A 24,426-nucleotide genomic window follows, 5' to 3' on the forward strand; every position below is an offset into this window, starting at 1 on the left:
AGTCCTACTCACCACAGATTCAATGCCAAAGTAAATGAAAGCATCAAGTTGATACTAAATTTTTGGCCAAAACCATTTGGTATTTTAATAAGTAATTTGGCTATGTAATAAAGTGTTCACATAGGGTAAAATCATCTCAATTACCTCCAAACTAACTAACTAGAGTCCTAGAAAAACTTCTTTTATTTTTCCTCCACACACCACTTGTAGGAAACTGAAGTGGATCACAGGTTAACAAGTCCACATCATGGTATCAGGCTCTGTGAAGAGCCAGTATTTTGGCCTTTGTTCTTCAAGTTCAAAGAAACCTCTTAAAAAGGTCCCTGGAAGTCTGGTAAGATACCTATCCCTTGATAAGAGTCCATGGAAATCCCAGATACCCCCTTAATCCGCAACTTATTTTGGAATATGAGTGAAATTTAGTCAAATACTTAAGAATTTGTAAAAGAGGAAGGAGCGCATCAATGAGACATAGAATGAAATCAATTGATTCTGTTTCCCATCAATGAAAAGGAACACACTGATGAGCCAAGCCTAAAGTGAAAAAGATGAGTGTTGAGGTTGGAGAGGCAGAAACTGGACTGATGTTGAGGTCATTGCATAACCTAAAAGGATGATTGAGTTTTAGTCTAAAGAGGATGGACAGTCATTTCTGAGTCTTATGTAAGAGAATAATATACTTAGGTGAGTATTTTCTACACATATTCTGAGTGTGCTGGAAGAAATGTTTTGGGATAGTATGTCTGGTAGCAGACACTCAGTTGAAGAAGCTCTTTCCAGTGTTGCAGACAAGAGATGCCTGACAAAGGTCTATGGCAGGAGAATGGTGGAGGGTCTGGAGACATGTCACAGATCTGAGAACTCACAACAGAAGATTCACAGTGTGCTAATATATAACACTGAGCTTGCTGTATATATCTGCCACCATCCTATTTCAAACTAGATCCTGGCATAAGGGACCACTCTTAATGAAAGGCCAGGGGGAGGGGGTTCTGGAATTGATGCCTGGATGTGGCTGGGCAGACTTGCCTTAAAAGGAGTGTGAGCATGAGCTTCTAGGATATAAGTATTTAATGTCATCCCCTTATTTAAGATGTTGTAAAATAACTCTACTAGTGATTCTTTTTCTTTAACTGCCAGCTGTGTTTCTGTTTAATTATATTTAAAAATAAAACCTACTTTCAAAGACAACCCCATGCAAACAGTGATAGTTGTCTTTTGAGTAACTGAACAAAATCCTTGAACATTGTAAAACGCTGCAGCTCTTGAGGATTAGGCCACATACTACACTGCAAATAGTCAGAACTGGGGTGTTTTACAGTCAAATGTGCTGAAGGACTGGTTTTGCTTTGTGAGTCAGTCTTTGAAGAGGACAGTCATTGTCTGGGAATGGAAGCTCACTCATTCTCAGTGTTCACATGACCAGGTAAAATCTCCCAGCAGAGCCAGAACCAATTCAGCCCACAGATCACCATTTTGTGGAGATATAGAAGTGACTGGCCCTTCTAACTGATAGTGCTGACCAGAGATCTTGTCTGCCACCTTCACCAAAAGAAGAAAATGGTAAAACAGCACCACAATTAGTCATGTTCTAAAATATGAGTAAAAGTAAAAAATTTTTAAAAAAAAAGAAAAAAGAGAGAAAAGTTGCATTCTAAACAATGTGATTTAGTTAGGCAGGAATGGGCCTGGTTGAAATAAATGGTCTACAGAACACTTTCTTAGAGTATAGAGACAATATTATACAAATACGTAGCTAACTATTCTTTTATTCTTCTCCAGGAGAAACCAGCAGCATATCCACAGTGACAAGGTTTGGGTTTTTATTTGTTTCCAGAACCAGTCCACTGAGGAGCACTGATATAATTCTTTAGGCTTCGCTTGTTGAAGGATGCTAACATCATTTGAATACATTGTTTTCTGTTTAATCCTGGGTTTCTTTTAGACTCCCTCAGCTATAGCAAGTATGTAATTTGCCAGAGAAAATGAAATTGTTCTGTGTTAAGTACACATTGGAAATCATATGGTACAATATGTACATACATTTAGTACACTGAAGAAAAGTTACATTTTCCAATCCAAATGTGAAACCAAGTCAATGCAATTGGCCATGCACTGCAGCATTCAGGGACATCCCTTTGCTTAAAGGGTGTCTGGAAATAAGAGAATTTTCTGCTTGTTTAAAACTATCAAGTCTGAAAAAACTGAATCTTAAATAAAACCACCAATAAAAAAAAACATTTGATGACAGCAAAATCTAGTGGGCTTTAGTCACTAAAGACAGTATTCATCAGAAGAGTAGCAGATGAGTATTCTAGGACAGACACAGAGTCCTCCAGAGTCTGAAGAACCACAACCAGACCACAGGATATGTGTGTGTGGGGGGGGGACACAAAAGCCAGACAACAGTGGTGGAATTAGAACTGTGAGCAAAATGGTGCTAGTAACCAGGCTTCTGGGTCCTTTTCAAGAGTATCAAGCACTCTTAACTGTTGAGCCATCTCTCCAGACCTTATATTTATCATTTAATTGCACTCGTCTTTCCACCTCCTGCATAACCTCAACACAGTGTATTAATGCCTGGAGAATGGAGCTAATTGCCCTTTCAACCATCAGTCCATTCTAGAGCCTCAACTTCTGTAAGATGAACTTCTTTTGGACTGTATGTTGTCAACCAAATAGCTTCTTCTCATGTTAGTCATCTACTGACGGCCTTGACTCTAGAATATTCCAGACACTGAATGTCCTTGTACACCTTTCCATTGCTTATCAACAAACTTTGCTACTCCAGTCTTTTATGCCGCCTCAGGCCTTCTTAATTATCCAAGAAATGAGCAATGCCCTCACTTCCATTACCACTGTCCTCCCATCCTGCACAGCAATCATGAACTGTTGTATTCGTCCTTGTATATTTGCTTACTATTTTTTGTTTTTTCACATTAAATAAGTTCCAAATGGGTAGGAATTTTGGGTTTTATTTGTTTCCCACCAGATTAGTAATGGATATTGTTATATCACATCCAAACCTTTCCTCCTTTTCCTTGGTAGTGTTATACTCGGACAGCTCACAGCTAAGTCCCTTTTTCTGCTAGATATGTTGTCAAAGAAAACCAACTGGTATAACTTATTCTACCTTTGGTGAGTCCCATGTGAGAGGTGATCAATAGTGGGATACAAAGGCCCATTCACATCTTCCCAACTGAGGACAATTTGCAAAGCCCTCTCATCTCTGGAACTCAGGTTCACTGTGCTCTGGCTTTTATCCACTGCACCAATTCAAAGTCTTTCTCTTCCTATCCTCACTTCTTTCCTTCTTATAAACACTATTATTCTGGGTCATCATTCACTAAACTTCATGCACAGAAATTTTAACCTCAAGGTACCCTACCAATCACAGACGAAGAAATTGGTCTCAGCTCAGAGTGGGATAGCTGGAAAGTGAAAGGTCAGGGTCCAGTCCCCACAGCCTTGAGGTCTTGCAGTTGTGCTATGGACTGCTGTCTTGCCATGTTATGCTCATCTTCATGGCACGGATTTTGTCAAAAATGTAAAAGATAACAAATAGCGTAGAGAGAAAAATTTTAGAAGAAGAATGAGATAGAGAACAAATGGGAATAGAGAATGGATACCAGTCATATGCCTTGAAGTAAGAGTACAACATGGGTAACAGACAGCAACATAAATCCACGTTTTGTGTTCTGCATTGAACAGAACATGTGATTTCAGAGGAAAAGTGATAATGGAAGAGTATAAAAAATTGGATAATAAATTTTCCTAAGAATTTTGGGAGAACTTATAATTCATGTAAACACAGAAAATGAGGTCTTGCATAAGTTATTTCAAGCAACTGCTTTGAGAGGTAGACTAACCCTGGAGTCTACAGTTTCCTTGCTTCTTGAAATTTGAGGACTGGGTTAGTTACCATAGTTACTGTATATGGGGTATGGTTAAGATGGCCATTCTTATCTTCATTCACACATTCAAAGGCTCTTGTTGTGTCTAAATAAATTAATGTTATGATGGTGATCTCTTTAAGCCGTAAAACATTTTCAAGTAATTATGTAAGTATGCTTACCAATTTAGCTAATTCATATTTGGACATTGGTAAGAACTGGAGTACAATTTTCTACCTGCTCTAAAACACTTTGTTTCTAAAAACTTCTTACTCTTTTAGAAATATAGCAATGCTTACAGTCCTAAAGGGAATATTTTCTTTTAATTATATTGACTAGCCCATGTTGATGTCCCTTCCACATTTTAATTTGGTTTTCAGTAGAGGCAATATGCTATCCACTTCAATTTAAGAACAATTATTTTTGACATTTTTATGCTTTGTTTCTTCCATATCTTGTATAATCATAGTTTCTCTGGGTGTTTCACATCTATCCTGTATATAATTCCTGTGGTTTCCTTCTATGTGCAGAGCTGACTATCTTGCTCAATAGAGGAAACTGTATTGGAGTAACATTATTTCCAAGGAATTAATACTATTGTTATTGTAGTTGTTTTGTATTTTGAAATAGAGCCTTGCTAAATAGACTAAACTGACCTAGAACATGCTGTGTAGTCCTGTTGGTCCTCCTTTCTCAGATTTCCAGAGTGCTAGGATTACAAGCATGTACTGTCAAGCCTAGCCCAGCCAACAACATTTTAAGTCATGGACCTAAGTCTACTAATTAAGCAATTCAAGTTATTCTGATTAAACTCTGCATAGAAATTATGTTCTCAGGGAAAATAGGAAATGGAGCAAAAGGTAGCAGAAATTCCTGTAACTCCATTTCTAATTTCACAGAGTTCAAAGTTCATTGCTTTAGTTTATTTGTGATCATCTTTGCCTAAGTGGTATGAGCCTGTTTAAACAATAAGATGAATTACTCTCCAAGGAGACTGAAAGTACAAAAGAAATCTTAAATAGGTATCATTCTAGCCAATTAAGGATCTAAACTGAAATTCTCTGGATACTGGATTCTTCCACACTACACAAGATCATAAACATTTTTTCCCCTGTAGTTTTTATAAGCCCAACTGGATCTCCTGGAAAAGTTTGTAGTGTTGATTTCACTTTCTCAGGCAATATAGACATTCAGAAACCTTCACTGCTCTATTGTAAGAAAAATGACTTTTATTTGTATGATACTCACGTGTGAAAGCAAACTACTCTGAAGCAATACTCAGAGCTGAGGCTTCTCCCTCTTCCATTCGCCTTTCCACCATTTTCATTGTTTCTCTTTCTGTCTGCTTCTTACATTTTTCCAGTGTTGCCATACATTACATCTTCCTCACTAATTCTGCTTCTGTTTCCTTATTCTATCTCCATATTGTTTGTTTTTGAGGTTAAGAAAAAGAAAGATGGATCTTGAGCCATACAAGTCAAGATTCCAATTGGGGTTTAGATGGCTACATGCCGATGTCTAGGCAGAAGATGGGCCCTTGGGTGTGGGAGATAAAGGATGGTTCCTGTTACTCCCTGTTTGAATTGCCTTGGAAGACCTCAGACTTTGTGCAACTGCTGGAATTCTTTATCAAATCACTCTTTTGGCTGGAGCTGCTTACCATTAGTTAGACTTTGGCTGCAGTGTGAACCCAATGGGGGGAAATCTTTGTGGAGTAGATTGTGTTTGCCAGACTTGGCTGTTAGAATAACTGAAGAAGGCACAAAAATGCTGTTGAGACCAGGGAGGAGTATAGCAACATGGAAGAGAAAATTACTTAACTCTTACATAAAAGCATTTTATGAAATGAATATTCATTTCCTTTATCTCTGGTATATTTAACACTTTACTTCTGCAGGGGATTATTCCCTTTTATAATCAGCATCATAACTTTTCCCATTGTGTGCTGAGAGGAGAATTAATATGTAATCTCCATGAGCATAATAAAATGGTCATGATTGGCATCCCAGATGCCAGAAATCTTGCCACAGAGCTTAGGTGATACTAGATGTCAAATCAAACAATTCACATGAGAACGAAAGAGAAAAGAACAGCAACTTTCGAGTTCTCAAACTTCTTAGAGCAGTACACCTGTTCTTTATCAACCCACTTTGTCAGCAGTAGTAGCTGAGATTTATATTTTGTTACAATGTAATTCCTTCCTGTTTGTGCCAAATTGTGCATAAAGTAAATATTTTAATTATTGAAATCCTGGGGGAGTTTTTATTAAGTAAAAACAAAATATGAATTGGAACTCTGCTTTAAAGTTAACATAATATTTATTACTTTGAAATTCATATGAATTATAAAAATACCAGATATAAATTGAACTTGCTACTGTTCATTTGTAATATTAATCTACTTAAAAATTCTCTCAGATGCAGGCTACTGTAATATGTTCCTGTAATATCAGAAAAGGAGGCTGAAGCAGGAGGATCACAAGCTTGAAGCTGGCTTAAATATAAGAAAACTTCCTCTCAAGAAATTTTCCTAGAAATGTAGAGCTCTAAAGTGTGTATGTTGGCTACGTGCTTCCTTGTTCTCACAAGATAACAATGTACCATTGTATCCATAGCATGTATCTCGGATACATATTTAATTCCACAAATACTGCAGACCTCTCAGAAGATGACATTAGAAGCTGATTGTGAATCTGACCTCATGTAAAACGGGACAGCACATTTGCAAATATTTTAAATGTTAACATATAGATTTCAGGGCAGTGGTGGTGGTGCACACCTTTAATCCCAGCACCCCAAGAAGCAGAGGCAGTTGGATGGTGGGTCTCTGTGAGTTCCAGGCCAGCCTGCTCTACAGGGTCGCTAGGGCTATGAGAGAAACCTTGTCTCAAAAACTAAAAAAAAAAAAAAAAAAAAAAAAGATACAGTTTCATTTATGAATGAACCTTTTATCTTTAGGAATTTAGTGAGAATGTAAACAATACAAAAGTACTTTAAAAAGGAATGAAGGGAAATAGTCCAAAATTTGTATTTATAATATAGCTTAAAGATGCAGAAAAGCAGAGGCTAAAGCATCCTTCCAGCACCCACACAGCCAGAGATCTTGAGCTGGAGGCTGCTTTAGTACTTTTTCTTCCTCAGTATTTGTTGCCTAAGGAAGTCTGTGGGTAGATAGGAGGTGATGATTCCTCCCCCACACAGCACTTTCTTATTTACAACACTGAATCTCCATATACATACATTTAAGCACTTGAATTGCTAATCAGATTCAGTCACTCTCTCAAGTTGTTAGGAGTGTGGTCCACGAATAACCTTCAGGCACACAAAACAGTAAGTTATAGTTTATCATGAATTTTTTCCAAGGGGAAATCAATTCGGAAGGAATGTTGATGCTGATGACTTTGCAAACATTTTTTGATCAGGCACAAAACTCCATAGCTCTTATATTCAAAACTAACAATGTAAAGTTATTTCTTTGTAAGTTTTCTTGAACACCAGAAGATGAGGATACAGAGCCTGAAATGGGCAAAACCACCCATCACTATGTGGGGTAATTACTCCTAGCTCTTCTGCAGACCCCTTTACAGATGAACATCAAATGAAGATCACCTTGTAGGTACAGTAAACACATTTTCCTAACAAACTGAATGATTTCAAAAGTTTGATCTGAACTTTCCATAAAATGTGTCCAAACAACATCAATGTTATAAAACCATTATATCCATTTTTCTTAGGATAAAAAATTTCCTCAATCAAAGTAAATGACAGTTATGCCCAGCGCAGATGAGTAAAGCTTAAATTACCTAAAAATAATCATGTCTAATTTTCTTTGCTAACATTCATCCATTTAAGAACATAGGCCAATCTAAAACAGGTAAAACTGATGCAATTTCTAAAAATGAATTTAACCTTGGGGGTTTAAGCATTTTATTTATGGGAGCTACCCATGGCAAATGCTTGTAGGAGCATACTAGTCATATCAATGCAGTCCACTTGAGAGTCATAGGAACCTTTTGTTAGATAAGGCATTATAAGCACAACCATCAAGCTTCCAAGGTACTTGCAAAGTTGACCCAATTCCTATATATTCACATTAGAACAGTCACAGCATGTTCAGCCACATGTAGTTCATTCAAAGGATGATCCTGGGTCCACTGAAAGCTTCTTCCTAGGACCTCTTAGTACAAAGGCAGTCGCTCCTAAGAGCATTAGAGTCAGGAAGCCAAACCCAGTTTTGACAATTCAAGGGCTATGTGATCTGCACTTGAGTTTATCTTTATCATTGTAATTACTAAGCTATTTGGCATCTTAGAATAAACAGTTTAAATAAAATTCATAAGTGTTAGTACCATAGAATATAATAACATATAAGCTGGGGAAAAAGCAATCTGGCCAACATCCCAGTTTTGTCTCTAATTTAAAACTTTTATTCATATTGCTAAAATTTCCAGAACATTTATTATTTCAAAGATTATACTTCAGAATTCAAAGCAGTGGTTCTCAAGCTGTAGGTCTCGACCCCTTTGGCAAACCTCTATCTCCAAAAATACTTACATTACGATTCATAACAGTAGCAAAATTACAGTTATGAAGTAGCAATGAAAGTAATTTCATGGCTGTGGGTCACAACATGAGGAACTATATTAAAAGGTCACAGCATTAGGAAAGTTGAGAACCACTGGTTCAAAGGGTTGTATGTCTATTTCTTAAAAGTAAATATATCTTCTGAAGCACTTTGGTCACATATGGTAGCTCCTGTCTGTACTTGAGATTTGTGAGGCAGACACAGGAGAAATGCTCTAAGTTCAAGAGTATCCTGGCCTGATTAGTGAGTCCATCCAGGCCAGATTTTTTACAGAGTGGGACTCTGTCTCAACAGCAATAACAACAGAAGCTTTTTTTTAAGCTTTAGAATTTGTATTATTTTTATTAAGGAAGCTATAATTGAAGAGAATAGTTAAAGAGAAAGACCGTGTGGGTGAGAGAGGAGGAAAAAAAAACAAATTGGGGTAAGAAAGGTGTTTCCCAATGGTGTTTCCTTCTGCTTATGAACTGTGAAACCAATGTCATACTCATGAGAGGAAAATGATTTCCTTAAAAAGCAAACAGTTCTCCTCAGATGGCAGGAGAGCACAAGGAACAAAATGGTTCAATCTAACAGTGACAATGAAGGTTGGGCTTGGCTTGGCTTCCATTTTCCTGTGCTAATATCAACCAATGAACACTAGGAATTGGTACTGTCACAGCCAGCATAGGTTATTATTTTATAAACAGGACAAGATGCATGTTAGGTAGGGAGAATCTGTAGTGAAAACTCAGCTGGATGGTGAAGACATTGTGTTTTCTGTAGACCATTTTCATTTTCTTTATAAACTGGTTGCAAAGAACAAGACTTCGGGGAACAGTGGAACAGCTCAGTCTCAACAGAGTAAGAACCAGAGCAGTCTGCAAACAAAACTAACTGCTTAGAAACTGTACAGAATTCTTCACAGAAACATCTTCCTGCCAAAGCAATACTTTAAACTGGACGTATTTCTTCATATTTCAATGGCAATGCTTCTGCTAAAGTCATTGCTCTTTTCCTGTCTTTCATATTTCGATTTAATTTATCTCCCAAGCACTCCCTTTCAAAGTCTCCAGGAAGCTTTCTTGAGAGTACCATATTCATCACCTAGGGAGGAGGGGCAACTAGAAATGGCAATCCACATCCCTGTACTGTCAAACATGATCTGCATCTGAGTTGTGACTGATGCTAGGTTTTAGCCCTTCTGGAATAATATCGAGCTCCAATGCGCAGCTCTGTGACCTCCCGGTGTAGCTTATTGGATCAGTAAACCTTTCTCTCTATAAGACTTAAGTTTCCCAAACTAGAAAAAGTGTGCACCATTGAATCACTACCTTCCTGAACACAAAGTTTTCTTTTACTTGGCTTCATCACTTTCTATATTTACTAAGAGTTATAACATCATTATTTTCCACAGCCTAAGAAATCATTCTGATAATATTTATGTTTCAAATTCATTTTCACTTTATTAATCTAATAATTATACCTTGGGTTTTGTTCTTTACTTGTTTTGTGTAGGTAAAAGTGGCAGTGGAGATTTCATTTGGAAAAACAGCTAAGGTATTTACAAGGAAAGTTTAATCTAAAATCAAGTATGTCTTTGGCTGTATGCATATCAGGCAGGACTTGTAAAGTTTGTACTTCTCTCTTACATGCTTTAAGTAAAATTAAGTAATCAAAACATACATCTTAGCTGGCTGGGCCCAAAAGGATATGCTGGGCCCAACATATATGTCTTTAATCCCGGAGCTCAGGGTGCAGAGGCAGGTGGATCTCTGTGATTTCAAGGCCAGACTGGTCTCCACAGAGTTCCAAGTCTGCCACAGCTACACAGTGTATTCTGTCTCAAACAAAACAAAACAAAACAAATAAAACTATATCTCATTTTATTAAAATTAACTATATTAATTTCATCGAGGAAGATAAGAGAATTTTGTCTTTAACTTAACTTTTATCTTTTTATTTTTATGAACTAATATGTCTTGTCTTAAACTTAAATTCTGATATAGAAAGTCATTTATGTATTAATGTTAGTACTTGGTGATTGAGGGAAATATTACGTATTTGAAAACCAAATATTTAAGCATTTTCTCCATGATTTCTTCTATCTCGCTAAACATGTCCACAATTGCATTTTGAAGTTTTGGCATTGTTCATACATATTTCAAACTTAGCTCATACACAAGCAAGTACATGAAGGAGCAAGATGGAATGAGATGGGTGTGGTTCATGAATAGACTAAAAATAGGCATGGCATACACAGTAAGTAAACTAGGAGAACAAGTTTTCATGTAGTTTTCCTTTCCTAACATCCAAAATTTAGGTTTCTCCTAGATGTCTGCTTTAGAACTAGTATCAACAAGCATCCACAGAAATCCATCAAAATGTCCAAATACAGAAAAAGAGCAACTCTTACCTCCATCTCCAGATCCTGATCCTGCATCTGGGAAGAAAAAAAAAAAAAACAGAGTTCATAACCACTTTATAATATATTAAGCAATGAGTGCTGTTGTGGTTGTTTTGCATTTGAGACAGGGTCTTTTGTGGAAACTGGGACTCAAACCCAGATCCTCTGGAAGAATAGTCAGTGCTCTTAACCACTGAGCCATCTATCCAGCCACCAGGCACTTTTAAAACCAACACTGATTCACAATTTGCTCTGTAGAGATGACCCCAAATTCCAGTCCTTCCTGCCTTCACCTCCCAAGTGTGAGGATCACAAAACTGCACCATCAGCTTGTTTACTATCTCAAAGATAAAATATCATTGGTATAAAAATTGGTAATATTTAACCTGTTAATATATAGTTTTCTTAATTTAATCAAAATTCTATTGATATATAAATAAAATATAGCTTTAATTCTTAACTTTTATGAAACCTGTATTACACAGCTTTAGGAAAAGTCCTAAACTTGATTGTGAAATTCTCACTGTTTTAGTTTTGATCAGGCTGAATTTGGAGACTGACATAAAGAAAGAAAATGAGATGCTTCTGTAAGCATATTTTCAAAATTAAATAGTATATATGGCAAACAAACATATAACTAAGACATGTATTTTTGCAAATTGCTCATAAACAAAGATAAAAAGATTTAGAGGGAGTACTTTGTGTGCTGAGGTGTTTGCCAGTACTACACTTGTTGGGGAATCTGTCTATAGCTAAATTACTGTGTTTAAATGAGTAGAGGTGATTGTACTTACAATGGAACAGACCAGACACCAAGAGAAGCAGGCAGCAAAAGAGCCCTGTGTTGAGTTTCTTACTCTGCTTCTTCCTGCTCTCTCTTCCAAGTCATTACAAGTAGTTAAAATTCACTTTTTTTTTTTTTTGACAACACAGATTCCAGAAATATCTGGGTCAAAACTACTGAGTTTCTAACTGTCCCTGAATGTTGACATCATCCTCTCTCTGCATATTTTCTTTGTATTCTAAATATGTTTTATTGTGGATTTCTAATGTTCAAACTAAGTAATAGGTAATATGATAATATTGGTAGTCCTAGATATGTTGTTACTACTGTACATTGGAATCTCATGAGATTCAAGACATACAACATCTCCTCTATGAATCTGTGTTTGTTGTTCAGTTTAGTTAATATAAAACATTCCTTCCTCTTGTTTTTCTGAGAAACACTATATAGAGAGACCACGGGTATGAAAATCCACACAACTGACATTTATGGGCAAATGGGTGCTGCCATACAACATGTCTACTTTTGTGGCACTAACATTGCCATGGAGGAGCAGTTATTGAACAATAAGTCTCTGTGGCAATTTGTGTTAAATATCACTGTGTTATACAAGACTATCAATTAATTCATTAGCTGCTACCATGACTGAACATATATTCAAAGGCACGCTAATTGATAGAAACAATTTATTACATATATATATGTGTGTGTGTGTATGTATTATACAATATATGTTGAGTAAAATTTATTGAGAATAAATATAAATCTATATTTCTAACTTTTTTCTTTATAAACATAGAATTAATTTAGAATTGTAATCCTATGGTTTGACATTTTAATGATAGCATATTTAATAAAGGCTAATGTCTTTTTCTCTGTGAGAGGAATATATTCCTCCAGTTAGAACAACACTCATTATTTATAACACTATTTATTTCAGACAGAATAGTGATCAAATGGTCAATGTTTGCTAATTTTCCTCTGAGCATACTTTCATAGGTAAAACTTTTATTGACTTTGAATTAATTTGAAAGGTTATTTCACTATTACTTTTATTCAAAGGGACCAAAACACAGGCTGTACTATAACAAGATTAACACATTCTGCCAGTATGTTCTTAGTATATGAAGTTTATTTCTAATTTCCTACTAAAATCAGAAACTTCCATCAGGCTGGCCAACGTGATGGTTTTTCCTCCACACTTGAATATGATACACAGAAAGAAGAAGGTGCCCATGTTCATGGGCCATAGGCTACTAAATGACAAAAGGAAATCTTAAGGCACTTTCCTAAACCTATTCCTTCTGTTTAATGAGTATAGTGAACAATATCTTACTTTAAATGTATGAGCACTGTCTGGAATATGATAATTAAAATGTTGAGAAAAATCTTGCTTATTGATCTTTAGGCTTTTGAGTAAATACATATTGCTGGGGAAAGTCAAGAAAAAAATAGTAATTGCCTTTTGGCTTTTATCTCCCACATATGTTTCTAAAGTTTCAAGAGAAATAATTTAGTCAATGTGATTAATGTTTAATTTGACCCAAATTAAATAGCTAGGGAAGAAAAGGGACTAGATGGGAAAATGGCCACTGTAGTCAACAGCGTCATTATGAAATACTTGTGGGAAACTTTAATGTTTTCTCAGTTGTAAGATGAGTCATCTTGGCAAGTCAGAAATAAATAGCCTAAGAAGGTTGTGAGGTGGAAGGGGGCAGAAACACCGCAGCAAAGACTGATACTACTGGACCCGAATCTGGGCTCTTTAACAACTCAGTTGTTGCCAGGCAAGAAGTTTAGCTGACAATGAGACTGGCTATGAGGAAGCCATATTCTGGATAAAAAACAGCCTTGCATCTCTAATGACACAGAACAAATATAAAATTATATGTTCTTCAGCCTTTTATTTCTAAAGAACACAACCTGCCACCCCCACTCAGTGTCAAAGAACATTAAAAATAAATGGGAAAGTTATGAAGAAAAGTCAGAACCCCAATTTATTATTTGCCATCAGGCCTGGTTTCTTCGTCACTGCTCAGACCAAAACCCTTTTAGATTCACTAGTCAACAGAAACTGCATTCAGCTAAACTGGCTGACTAATTAAATCCTGCAGAAATCTAAGTATGCAAATGAGGTAAGGACAGCTTCCTCAATTGTGATTAAATTTTCTACTTGGCTAAGTATTTATTTTCATAGTAAAAGCATCACACTTGGGACTAGCATGAATAGACTTGAATGAATCAAGAGTGTGACTGTGGACTGACAGGAACTTAAAGGTTGGGAGAAAGTACTATGTACCAGATGCTATTTGCCATAGCCATAGCTCCTGTTCTGTTTCCTATGAGTGCTGCCTCCCTGCTGGTCCTCACCTGGTAATGTGCAAGCTGGTCAGCTGCCCTTCTAGAATAAACAAGACTTTTCCTATTCCTGCCTAGTGTTAACTACAACCTTCTAGAGGTCCAACAGTTCCATTTATTTCTGTCCCATTAGTTCTGAAGTATTTTTTCTTCATTGTTTTATCTTTTGGTATGACCGAGTAATTTATTTTTATAGTTTGTTTCTTAGTGTTCTTTCTATGTCTTGATCCCTACTATGAGGTTAGCCTTTTGGTCCTCTTCTGCAGGGATTACTGCCCTCTGACTCGCACATTTCCTGTAACTTTTATACATACTTTTCATTCCAGGCCAAGCTGCAATGACCTGTTTTGCCAAGCCAGTAGTGCACAAATGCCGATTTGCTGACCATCTTGACCAAATAGGTCATTTACATTCAAAGGAAAAGAATAATTCAGGAGAAAAGACCCCTGAACAACCAACACAAAATCAAAAGACTGTCTCTGTAGCAGAGAAATGTCCCTGGAAACTGTGGTAGTCAGTAGGACACCTCTGAATATCATGCACCCTTAACAATCAGTAGGCTGAAACAGTCTTCTAAGGGACCCAAGACTTTTTTAAAAATTTTTATTTAAATTAGAAACAAGCTTGTTTTACATGTCAATCCCAGTTCCCTCTCCATACCCTCCTCTCCTGCCCCCCCCAACCTCCTATCTCATCCCCTTTTTGCTCCCCGGAGAGGGTGAGGCCTTCCATGGCGGATCTTCAAAGTCTGTCATATCTTTTGGAGCAGGGCCTAGGTTCTCCCCTGTTTGCCTAGGCTGAGAGAGTATCACTCTACGTGGAATGGGCTCCCAAAGTCCATTTTCATACTAGGGATAAATGCTGATCCACTACCTGAGGACACATAGACCTGAACAAGTGGGAGCTCATGGACCCCAGACTGAGCAGCTGGGAAACCAGCATAGGACTGATCCAGACCCTATGAATGTGGGTGCCAGTTGGGAGGCATGGGCAATCTATGGGTCCCAAGACTTTTCTCCTTGCTCATTTTATACCCTACCCTAACAAACTAACACAAGCTTCTCCTGTAATACCCTAAAATGATACAAACTTGTTACCCCAGAGTGACTTTTATACAAAAGACTCGCTAACATTAGTTTTTCTAAGAATTTCCTATTGAAATATTATTATCCTGAATATGCATATGTCTATCACATTCTTGGAAACTACAAATTTCCAGTTTCTGGAATTTTTTGTACCTGTCATGATATGCGACTGTTTGTTTAGGACAGGAGCTTTATGGTGCTGGTGCTCTTAAGCATCTCTTTCCTAAGTGGGCTCTGCCTAAGTACTCATTTGTTTTTGTTGTTGCTTTATTACTCTACCTTCAAATTGCTGGACTAAAACCACCATCACATGATAGATAGATGATAGATAGATAGATAGATAGATAGATAGATAGATAGATAGAACAGAGAAGAAAAAAGGAAAAGAAGCAGGAAAAAAGTAATCAAACAAACTAAAACATGTAACCCTGAAAAGCTAAGAAGCTCATGGACTTCCTTCCTTCCTTCCTTCCTTCCTTCCTTTCCTCCCTCCCTCCATAATTCCCCCTCTCCCTTCCTTCCTTCCTCCTTTCGTCCCTTCCTAATCCCCCCTTTCCCTACCTCCATTCCTCCTTTCCTCCCTCCCTCTCTCCCTTCCTTCCTTCCTTCCTTCCTTCCTTCCTTCCTTCCTTCCTTCCTTCCTTCCTTCCTTTCCTTCCAACATTCTTAGAACAATATAACTAAAGAGCTCTGAAGAATTTGAGTTGAACTGTGTCAGAAAGACAGATATTAGTGCAAACTAATTGGCAATGTGAATTGCCAATGAATTCTTCAGTATGATCTGCTAAATGGTAACCAGTACATTTTAGAGTTAAAATCTAACATTAGTGCCTTTACAAAAATGTATGTTAACTTCAGAACTCAAACCTGCAAAGATGCACTCTAGAAGATGGTTTCTCAAAGGAACCTTCAAACAAAACTTCATCTATAAATTTTATATGTGGGCACTTGAATGCAGATTTCTAATTACATTTTATTCAACTGTCTGTACTTCAGTAAACAACATATGTATTTAAAGATACCAGTTGTCATACAATACATTTTCTCTTTTTTTAAAGACATAAAGTAAAAAATAAAGTAAGGCTTTACTTAGCAAATAGTAAATGGAAACCCTAGTCAATGTATAGACAGGTTGGTTATCAGAGCTAACAGGAAACAAGAAGCCGATGGGCTCACAATCCATTTGGGTTTCAGGGACACTTGTGCATACCTGTTGCACAGGATCCTTCTGAGACCACAAGTATCTCACTCTGCTGCTTGCAGGCAGCCTGCCTCAGGTAGCACTCATTCTGGTAGCTCTCTCCATTGGAGCCACACACAGGCACATAGTCACTGTTGCACTGAGAAACAAAGATAAAAAAAAAACAAAAAAACATTGTGGTCGTTATTGGATTCTGCATTTCTCAGACACCCTAAACACCCACCCACCCACCCACCCCCACACACATACACTAATAATAATTCCAAAACAACCACATCTCTTGATGATGTTCAGTGGTCCCTGTTGTACCCTACAAGTCTTTGCTTTGCAAGTGCATCACTGGAAGACAAACAAAGGGGATATCACATTGGCCAATTTGTCTTTTGATTTAGACAGAGGCACCACAAAGTATCCAAATTGATTAGGTGGTTCCAAGAAAGTGATTGAGCCATTAGCACACACAAGATGTAACAACAAGCATATCACTATTATTTAATTTTTTTCTGATAAGTAACCTTGTACTTCTTAGGGTGAAGAGAAACAACTCAGCCATGTCAGGCCAATAAAAGGCTGACAGCTATCTATATTGGGAGAAGAACTATTTGTCTGAAATTTCAGAACTAAAATAACAAAACAAATATCCAGTTACTGCTTGGTTATTATTTTTCTATTGACTTTTAATCTTGACACATTAAGAAATATTCAGATAAGATTGATTTGCTACTTACTTTTTATCATTAAATCTTTGGATATTGACAAAGACAAGAATACAGAAGCAAGACTATGGAATATGGAGGGAAAACTGTGTATCAAATTTGTTGAATATCCCAAATGATCACTACTCAGAAAAAGAAATGTTAATTTTTAAAATAACCTCATTACCAAAAACTACATATTTCTACAATGGAAATTAGGCAACCTACTGGGTACAGCTATCATATTATAATCACACTCCAAGACATTAGAGATACTTGGCTGTGTCCTATACCTGCTAATTACACCAGGATGTGATTATCTCATGATTACTTCTACTGATGCACTTCATTGTTTAATTGTAACAAATGAAATGATCAAGATGATTATCTATCAAGTCTTGCCTATGCCAGAAGCACAGTAAGGAAAACCATGCACTCAGTTTTCTGTGCAAACACTTTTCTGTATTCTACTTATAATTAAAATGTTTGAACTTTTGACGTACTATAAATTTACAGTACACACAAAAATAAATCAACAACCTATCCAAGTATCAAGGAAATATTAATATGCATGCTTATATGTTTAAAAGTTTATCACATGTAAAATTTAACTCAAGGATTTATGCCAAAGAAAAAGAATAAAAGAGGTATAAGGTGAGAATTAAATTGACGAAAGCTTGAGACATGTTTTATTTTGTAATTTCTTACAGCAGCTGTACCCCTTTATTCACAATAATCTATTTGATCCTTTCTTACTTTTACATAATAAAAGCTTAGTCATCCTGACAAATTTACTTATTTATTCACTTATGTGTATGTGTATGTGTACATTTGTGCCCATGCCTGTGGATTCATGCATATGTGTAGGACTGTGTGTGGAGGCAAGAGATTGACATCAAGTGTCATCTTCAATCACTTTTTCACCTTTATTTTTGAGTCATAGCCTCCCCCTGAATTTGAAGTTCCCAGATTCAACTAAGCTGTCTAGAAAGCTCCAGGCATCAACCTGTGCCTGTGTCTGCATGCCACAATCACGGATGTGAGCTATCACACCCAGATTTTTTATTTTAGTTTTTTCTTTTTTCTTTAAATTAGAAACAAACTTGTTTACATGTCAATTCCAGTTCCCTCTCTCTCCCCTTCTCCCCTGCCCCCATTGACTCCTATCCCATCCCCCTTTTGCTCTCACGGGAGGGTGAGGCCTTCCACTGGGGATCTTTAAAGTCTGTCATGTCATTTAGAGTAGGGCCTAGGCCCTCCCCCATGTGTCTAGCCTGAGAGAGTATATATAGGAAATGTGGATTAAACTCAGTTCCTCATGCTTGCACAGAAAGCACTTTAGTTTCTGAGCATTTACAAATCCCCTAACCAGACAAAGTACCTGTGATATAAAATAGTGCTTTCTGAATGAAAGCCACATGTCTTGCCTTTTATGTATCACTGAATAACTTAAATTCTAAATTTTGCTAATTGACATTTTTCCAAAGAGTCAATCCAAATTTTATGGCATTCATATTATGTTAGTTACAATTGCTAATATCATGATTTACTACATATTTTAGAAATATTTTTATCTTTACTTCTTCAATTAATAATTAGGTATTCTGTATAACTTATATTCATTGTCCATTCCATACTGTTTGTTCATAGGCTGAGGATGTTTATATAGCTATATATTAAATTGATTTGATTATGATTTTGGGTAATCTTGCTATGTTTTAACTCAATAAGCAGTTGCTTTCTGATAGATGAAACCTGTGTACTGGACGTCTTCAATATATATATATATATATATATGTATATATATATATATATATGGGTATATATATACATATATATATGTATATAAATATTTGCTTTATGACCTCTGTAACAGTATTTCCAGTGCTACTCAGAGCTCTCTAAAGATGACAAGATGCCTGTGTTTGGTCTTTATCGCCATTGGGTTGCTAGGATTTTCCAAGTCCATGCTCCCCCACTCAGGCCGAACCTCGTGGCTGCCGTGGCTTGGTGCTGAGACATGGCGGGCCACGACAACTCAAGGCAAAGGCAACAGCAAAATGACAGTGAAATTTCCAATGAGAAGTATTAAACCGTAAAAGAAAAGATAATGGTGGTGCTAATTTCATGTTCATGGACATAAGACAAATGGGTGGTCAAGTACTGGGTAAATGTGAAGTGTTCAGGACCTGGGACAGCAGAATGCATGGGACTTTGGGCATTCTCTAAAGCTACAGTGCTGTCTGAGGGCTTGGAGTAGACAAGGAGAAAGACATGGTTAACCATCAATAGACTGGCTTACCTTTTCCTTAAACACATGAGAGCTAAACTGATGGGGATGGCTATTTTATTAACTTCTTATGCTTGGGTCCGGCATTCTTGCCCTTGGTCATCTTTTGATAACTAAGTTTAGCAATATTTGGTGTGCAAATTATTTGGGTTCACATTTCCTCCTGTCTATCTCTGACATATTTCCTCCTCTATCTTCTCATGTACTTCAGAAGATGAGCCAAATAGCAGACCACTGGACTGAGTGGAGGGTGGGAGGACTTTATTATCTTTGTCAAGTGCTATGACACAATGCTGATATGCATCTTAAAATAGAGAATAAACTGATAAAGTGCTCATATGTCACTTCTGTGGGATGCCATAAGCCAAATGTGAACAGTGCTTAATGCAGAGCTGCCAAGTTCCATGCAGAAGCCAAAAGGGGGATTTGTATAGAGCCGAGAAGAGCTTAACTGTAGATTATCACCACGATGCTTTTGGCCCTTGGTACCATGATTTGCACTCATTAAAATGAAAAACACAAAAGGAAATGGAGGCTCTTGGTCACCAAAGCATGTGGGTGGATCTAATACTGTGTTCTCTTCCTTTATTTAGGGATTCGATATGTTATTCCATAACTAAATATTAGTAAGTCCATAGCTTAGTTTCTTGATATGAAGTAGTGAGTGGGGACATGTGGAGAACTAACAAATGTGTGCTTTAAAAACATTGGTTTTATTGTAAACATCACCTATTAAATGGAAATTATTTGGCATTCATGACACATATTTTTATTAGCAGAGCCATCACCTATGAGTCACAGTGAAGTACTGTTTTTAGAACTAGAAAACAGAGAAATATACCCCAACCCTCTGTATGAGTATAGGCTAACTGCTGCACTGAAATATGCCAAATTCTTGAAAATGGTTGTTGAGGATAGTCAAGATCTGAATATGGGAAAATTAGATGTTTAGTAACTGTCTAAAGACTACACAGCTATTTGGTTAAGAAAAAGAAAACCAAACCCAGATAGTGGTTAAATCTATAAATGTATGTGTTGCACAATCTTCTAAGAGGAATAAATGATTCTATTTTTCCTTATGTCTTAAAAAGTCTTAAGTTTATTTTCCAAATATGTGTTTTCAATAAAATAACTTTGTCCCCATATTTTCACATTGCCAAAGACAAGTCATACACTATATTACTGGATTCAACAACTTGACCCTCTGAGATATACAAAATTCATCTTTGGTACCAGAGAATAAAAAGATGATAGAAAAATTTTCATGTGATTTAATGCTTGTTTGGTTAATACAGATTTTAAAGCTGAGACTTCAGTATCTAGAAGCTATATGTGACTTAAGTTTTATCTATTGCCAGCAACTTCCACAGAATCTGGCATGGAGAAGGTTCTCAACAGATGTTAAGTGAATTCTGTTATATTCCCAGTTGTCAAATGATGAAGAAGAATAGCTTAAGATAATATAGTACTCTTTTGGAGAAGAAAATGTTTAAAAATCTGTATATGTTGCTGTTTGACCATTCCACAAGTAACTTTCATTTCTCTGAGACAACCTCTCCCTGTGTGTATAATGTTGTATTTCTTGAAATGAGTAGGCCTTTGACAGTGGTGATATGACTGTCACTCTCCATGTCAGGTCATTAAAAAACATTGATTTCACTTGGGTCCTCCTCTCTCTCTCTGGATGTTTACCCTTGAAACCTAGCCATTGTGCCATGTCAAAGTCCAAAGTACCCATGCAAAGAGACAGAGATGGAGAAGAGGCAAGCTCTGCAGGTGGTGGTCAGGCATGAATTAGAGCCCCGAACTGAGCATGCCTTGAGTTACCTCCCCTTAGCCAATGGCAACAGAGAGTGGAGTTAAGCTGGTTCTAACAACCTCATCAAAACTGCAGATCTATGAATAAGATAAACATTCACTGTTAGTCCTAGTTTCTGGGCAAAATTTTAAGCAGCCCCAGTAACTGGACAGTTTTAGATATAAAGCAATAAAGCAAGACTTATTAATTGCAGAATATTTAATACCCAAATTAGAAAATTCTTTAGAAAGCATAAAGCTTCTTGATTGTTTAAACTTATAAAATTATCACTGATTACTCTGTGAACCAAGAACAATTGTGTCTTTCTCTCTGCCTCCCTTCCTACTTTTGATGGTTCTTTTGATCTTTCTTCCTTCCATCCACTAGTCTATTTACTTCATCTCAGCCTTTTGTTCACAATTGACTTACCAGACTGACCAGTGTATATTCTGGTATTATTAGAGGAAGGTAAGACGAATGAAATTGAATGACATTCATTATCTAACAATTATGTGTAGAGGCTTCATACCCCTTATCCAAACTGTTCAGGAGGATAGCGATTGAGATCTGGGCATTTGAGAGATGTCAGGGTAGACATTGTCCTTTGAGTATCCATATAAAAAACTCTAAATCTAAAATGCTTAAAAAATCAAAACATTCATGATGGATTTCAGAATATTTAAGAATTTGGATTCTGGGTTATAGATGTTTGATTTATATTGCATTGGTTATTAATTATTGTCTATAATAAACTGACACTCCTCTTGTGTTACTGGCATTTTCATTTGCATGCATAATAATATTGAAAAGTTAGAACTGGAGTAAATCAGTTAACCAACTGATATATTTAAAAGTACCCCAATTCTAACTGTGTTTCATACTCCAGGATAATGACTCAATGATAAATTATTTATGTTAATAGAAACAAATTCCTCATCTTATGAACAAATGTATGTCTGTGGTAGAGCACTTGCCTAACACCTGTAAGGTTCTAACTTAAATAGCCAGCACTGTAGAAGAAAGAAAGAAGAAAGGAAAAAAGGAATGATAGAGGAAAGAAAAAAACAGTGAGCCAGCTAAGCCAAAATATTCTAAGTTACTTGTAAGAACTCAGTGAGTTTTGAAGGGTAGAAATTAGTGTATATTAATGTACCAAAGGGAAATTAGAATCATATATGTTCATTGTAGTGCTTGGGTAATAATGCATATTGAAAGACATTATAGGTTAACATAATATGCATATTGCTGTTTAAAATTTATCTCACATCCAAAAAGACTAATGGCACATCCCATTTCAAATAGAACAGTTCATGCTTATATCTGAAAATGCACAGGAAACAGAAGTTTAGAGTATAGATAAGATCTTCAGATCTCTTCCTTTGTGTCAGAGAAAACATAAAATAAAAACAAACCCACAAAACAACAGCAAAACCCTAAAGGCTGGGAGGAAACCAAAGAACTCCCAGCTTAACATAGTTTATCATTTTCATGTAATTTGCACAATTCTCTTTAACCATCACTATGATTTAGACATTCAACATTTCTGATACATATATAAAATATAAATTTACTACTAGAGAGATGTCTTTTTTCTCTTGAAAGACTGACTATTGTAAAACACGCATTAATATCTGTATAATCCAATAGGGAATAATGAAATACAAACTTACAGTATATATTTTCATTACTATTCACAACCAACTCCACAATTACTTAAATTAGGGCACAGTGGCTGATCAATGTTTGAAAAGCACAAATATCTGGACTGACAAAAATTTCCTGTGACAGCTAAAATTCAAGCACAGTTCCTTTAATAAGATAATGACACATTTCCATTTCCTGACTTTACCTAGTTAGAATTCTACCAATTCCTTTTATTTCTCCTAGGTGGAGTATTAGAAACACAAGCTTGTATTCGAGGAATGTTCTTCCTGAAACAGTAATGATACTTATGAACTTTCAATATTCATCCTATGTTACAAAAGTAAGAGAAATTCACAGGAATCACACAATTTTAAAAAAAAATCTATAGAATTCCATGGGGCTTTAATGATTTCTCCAGCTTGGTTCTTCCCACTTTGTTTATCAATACTATAAATTATTGGGATTTCTCATGCTCCATAACCCTTACGTAGTTCATGGGAAGAATGTGATTCATTGCTCACTGTGGTAGAGACTTTGAAAGTTGATGCCACATGAGCGTGAATTACACAGACTCATTTCTAATGCTATGGCAATATCTTCACATACTTTACCAGGTGGCTCACTTTGTTTCTCAAAAAAGAGGAAATAATTCCCAAGGAGCTTTTACCTTACCTAAAAGTAAATCAAGCCATATTGAAATGTGAATTCCCTCATCTGCCTCACCAAGATGTTGAATTAAATCCCCCAACATTTAATAATAAATCAATTCTCAATATTGCATATTAAATCAGATATTTGAATATGACTGGGTTTTTTATTTGTTCTCTAAGTTTTATTTTTTTCTTATAATTTTGGAAGCATTCCTGATCCTGTGTGTAGTTCTATTTATATGCATAATCCCTGGCTTAGTATATATTAGATGTCAGTGTGTGTTTTAAAAGTAATTCAATAGCCATCAAGTGTGACTATGATATTAGTACAACATGCAAGTGATTTGAGGCAATATATGATTAAATGAATATTTTGACAAGAAACAAAGGTCAATAATAGCATGGTAAGAAATGCGATAGCTATTGTAATAATAACAATGGTAGTATTATTTTAAATTGATCTTGAAAACTGGCTTTAAAGATACCTCCTTTGTAAAAATATGTTTATCTCTACAACTGTTGAAAACGTCCATGGCACATGGCAAAGTGTACCTTTCTTCTACTTAGGAATCCTCTTGAGTCTCTACGTGCTCATTTGGATTCCTAGGAGACTGTGGTCATTTAATTTGTTATTCTAAATCTATAACATATAGTAACAAGATTCATGATTTCCAAATGGCACAGTAGTTTTAAGTGACCTTAATAGAATTGTATCATATTGACAGAATAATGAAACCAAAGCCTGCTAAAACTAATAATAATAATAATAATAAGCAACTCGGGAGAAGAACAAAAGTACAAATCCATACTTTTTACCCATTAACAACTTTGACAATTATCTTCAGTCAACTGACCTATAAAATGCATGCATTCCACATCTAAAAAGTAAAAGCTGAAGCTGCCTAGCTTCAGTGGCATTTTTAACTATGGCATACACAGGTCTCTAAAAGGCATGTCTTCTTGACATCAGCTTGCTCTATGGCAGCGCTTTTCTTTGATGCCAGCCTCCCTTTGAGTCTGTATAGTTATAAATTGCCAAGTGATGGGTTGTAAAAGGA

The 24,426-nt window shown here is 36.2% G+C and overlaps 1 protein-coding gene across 1 annotated transcript in view; it reads right to left on the reverse strand.

Annotated features, from left to right (window-relative positions):
- The window catches only part of Tmeff2 (transmembrane protein with EGF like and two follistatin like domains 2), a 255,344-nt gene that overhangs the window by 228,167 nt on the left and 2,751 nt on the right, over positions 1-24,426 (reverse strand). Inside the window, exons 3-4 of the mRNA XM_027396870.2 lie at positions 16,301-16,430; positions 10,873-10,899 (exon numbers count right to left, since the gene is read on the reverse strand). Of these exons, the coding sequence (XP_027252671.1) occupies positions 10,873-10,899; positions 16,301-16,430 (157 nt within the window). The remainder of the gene's footprint in view (positions 1-10,872; positions 10,900-16,300; positions 16,431-24,426) is intronic.

The sequence above is a fragment of the Cricetulus griseus genome, chromosome 2 (genome assembly GCF_003668045.3).
Source record: "Cricetulus griseus strain 17A/GY chromosome 2, alternate assembly CriGri-PICRH-1.0, whole genome shotgun sequence".
Taxonomy (NCBI): Eukaryota; Metazoa; Chordata; class Mammalia; order Rodentia; family Cricetidae; genus Cricetulus; species Cricetulus griseus.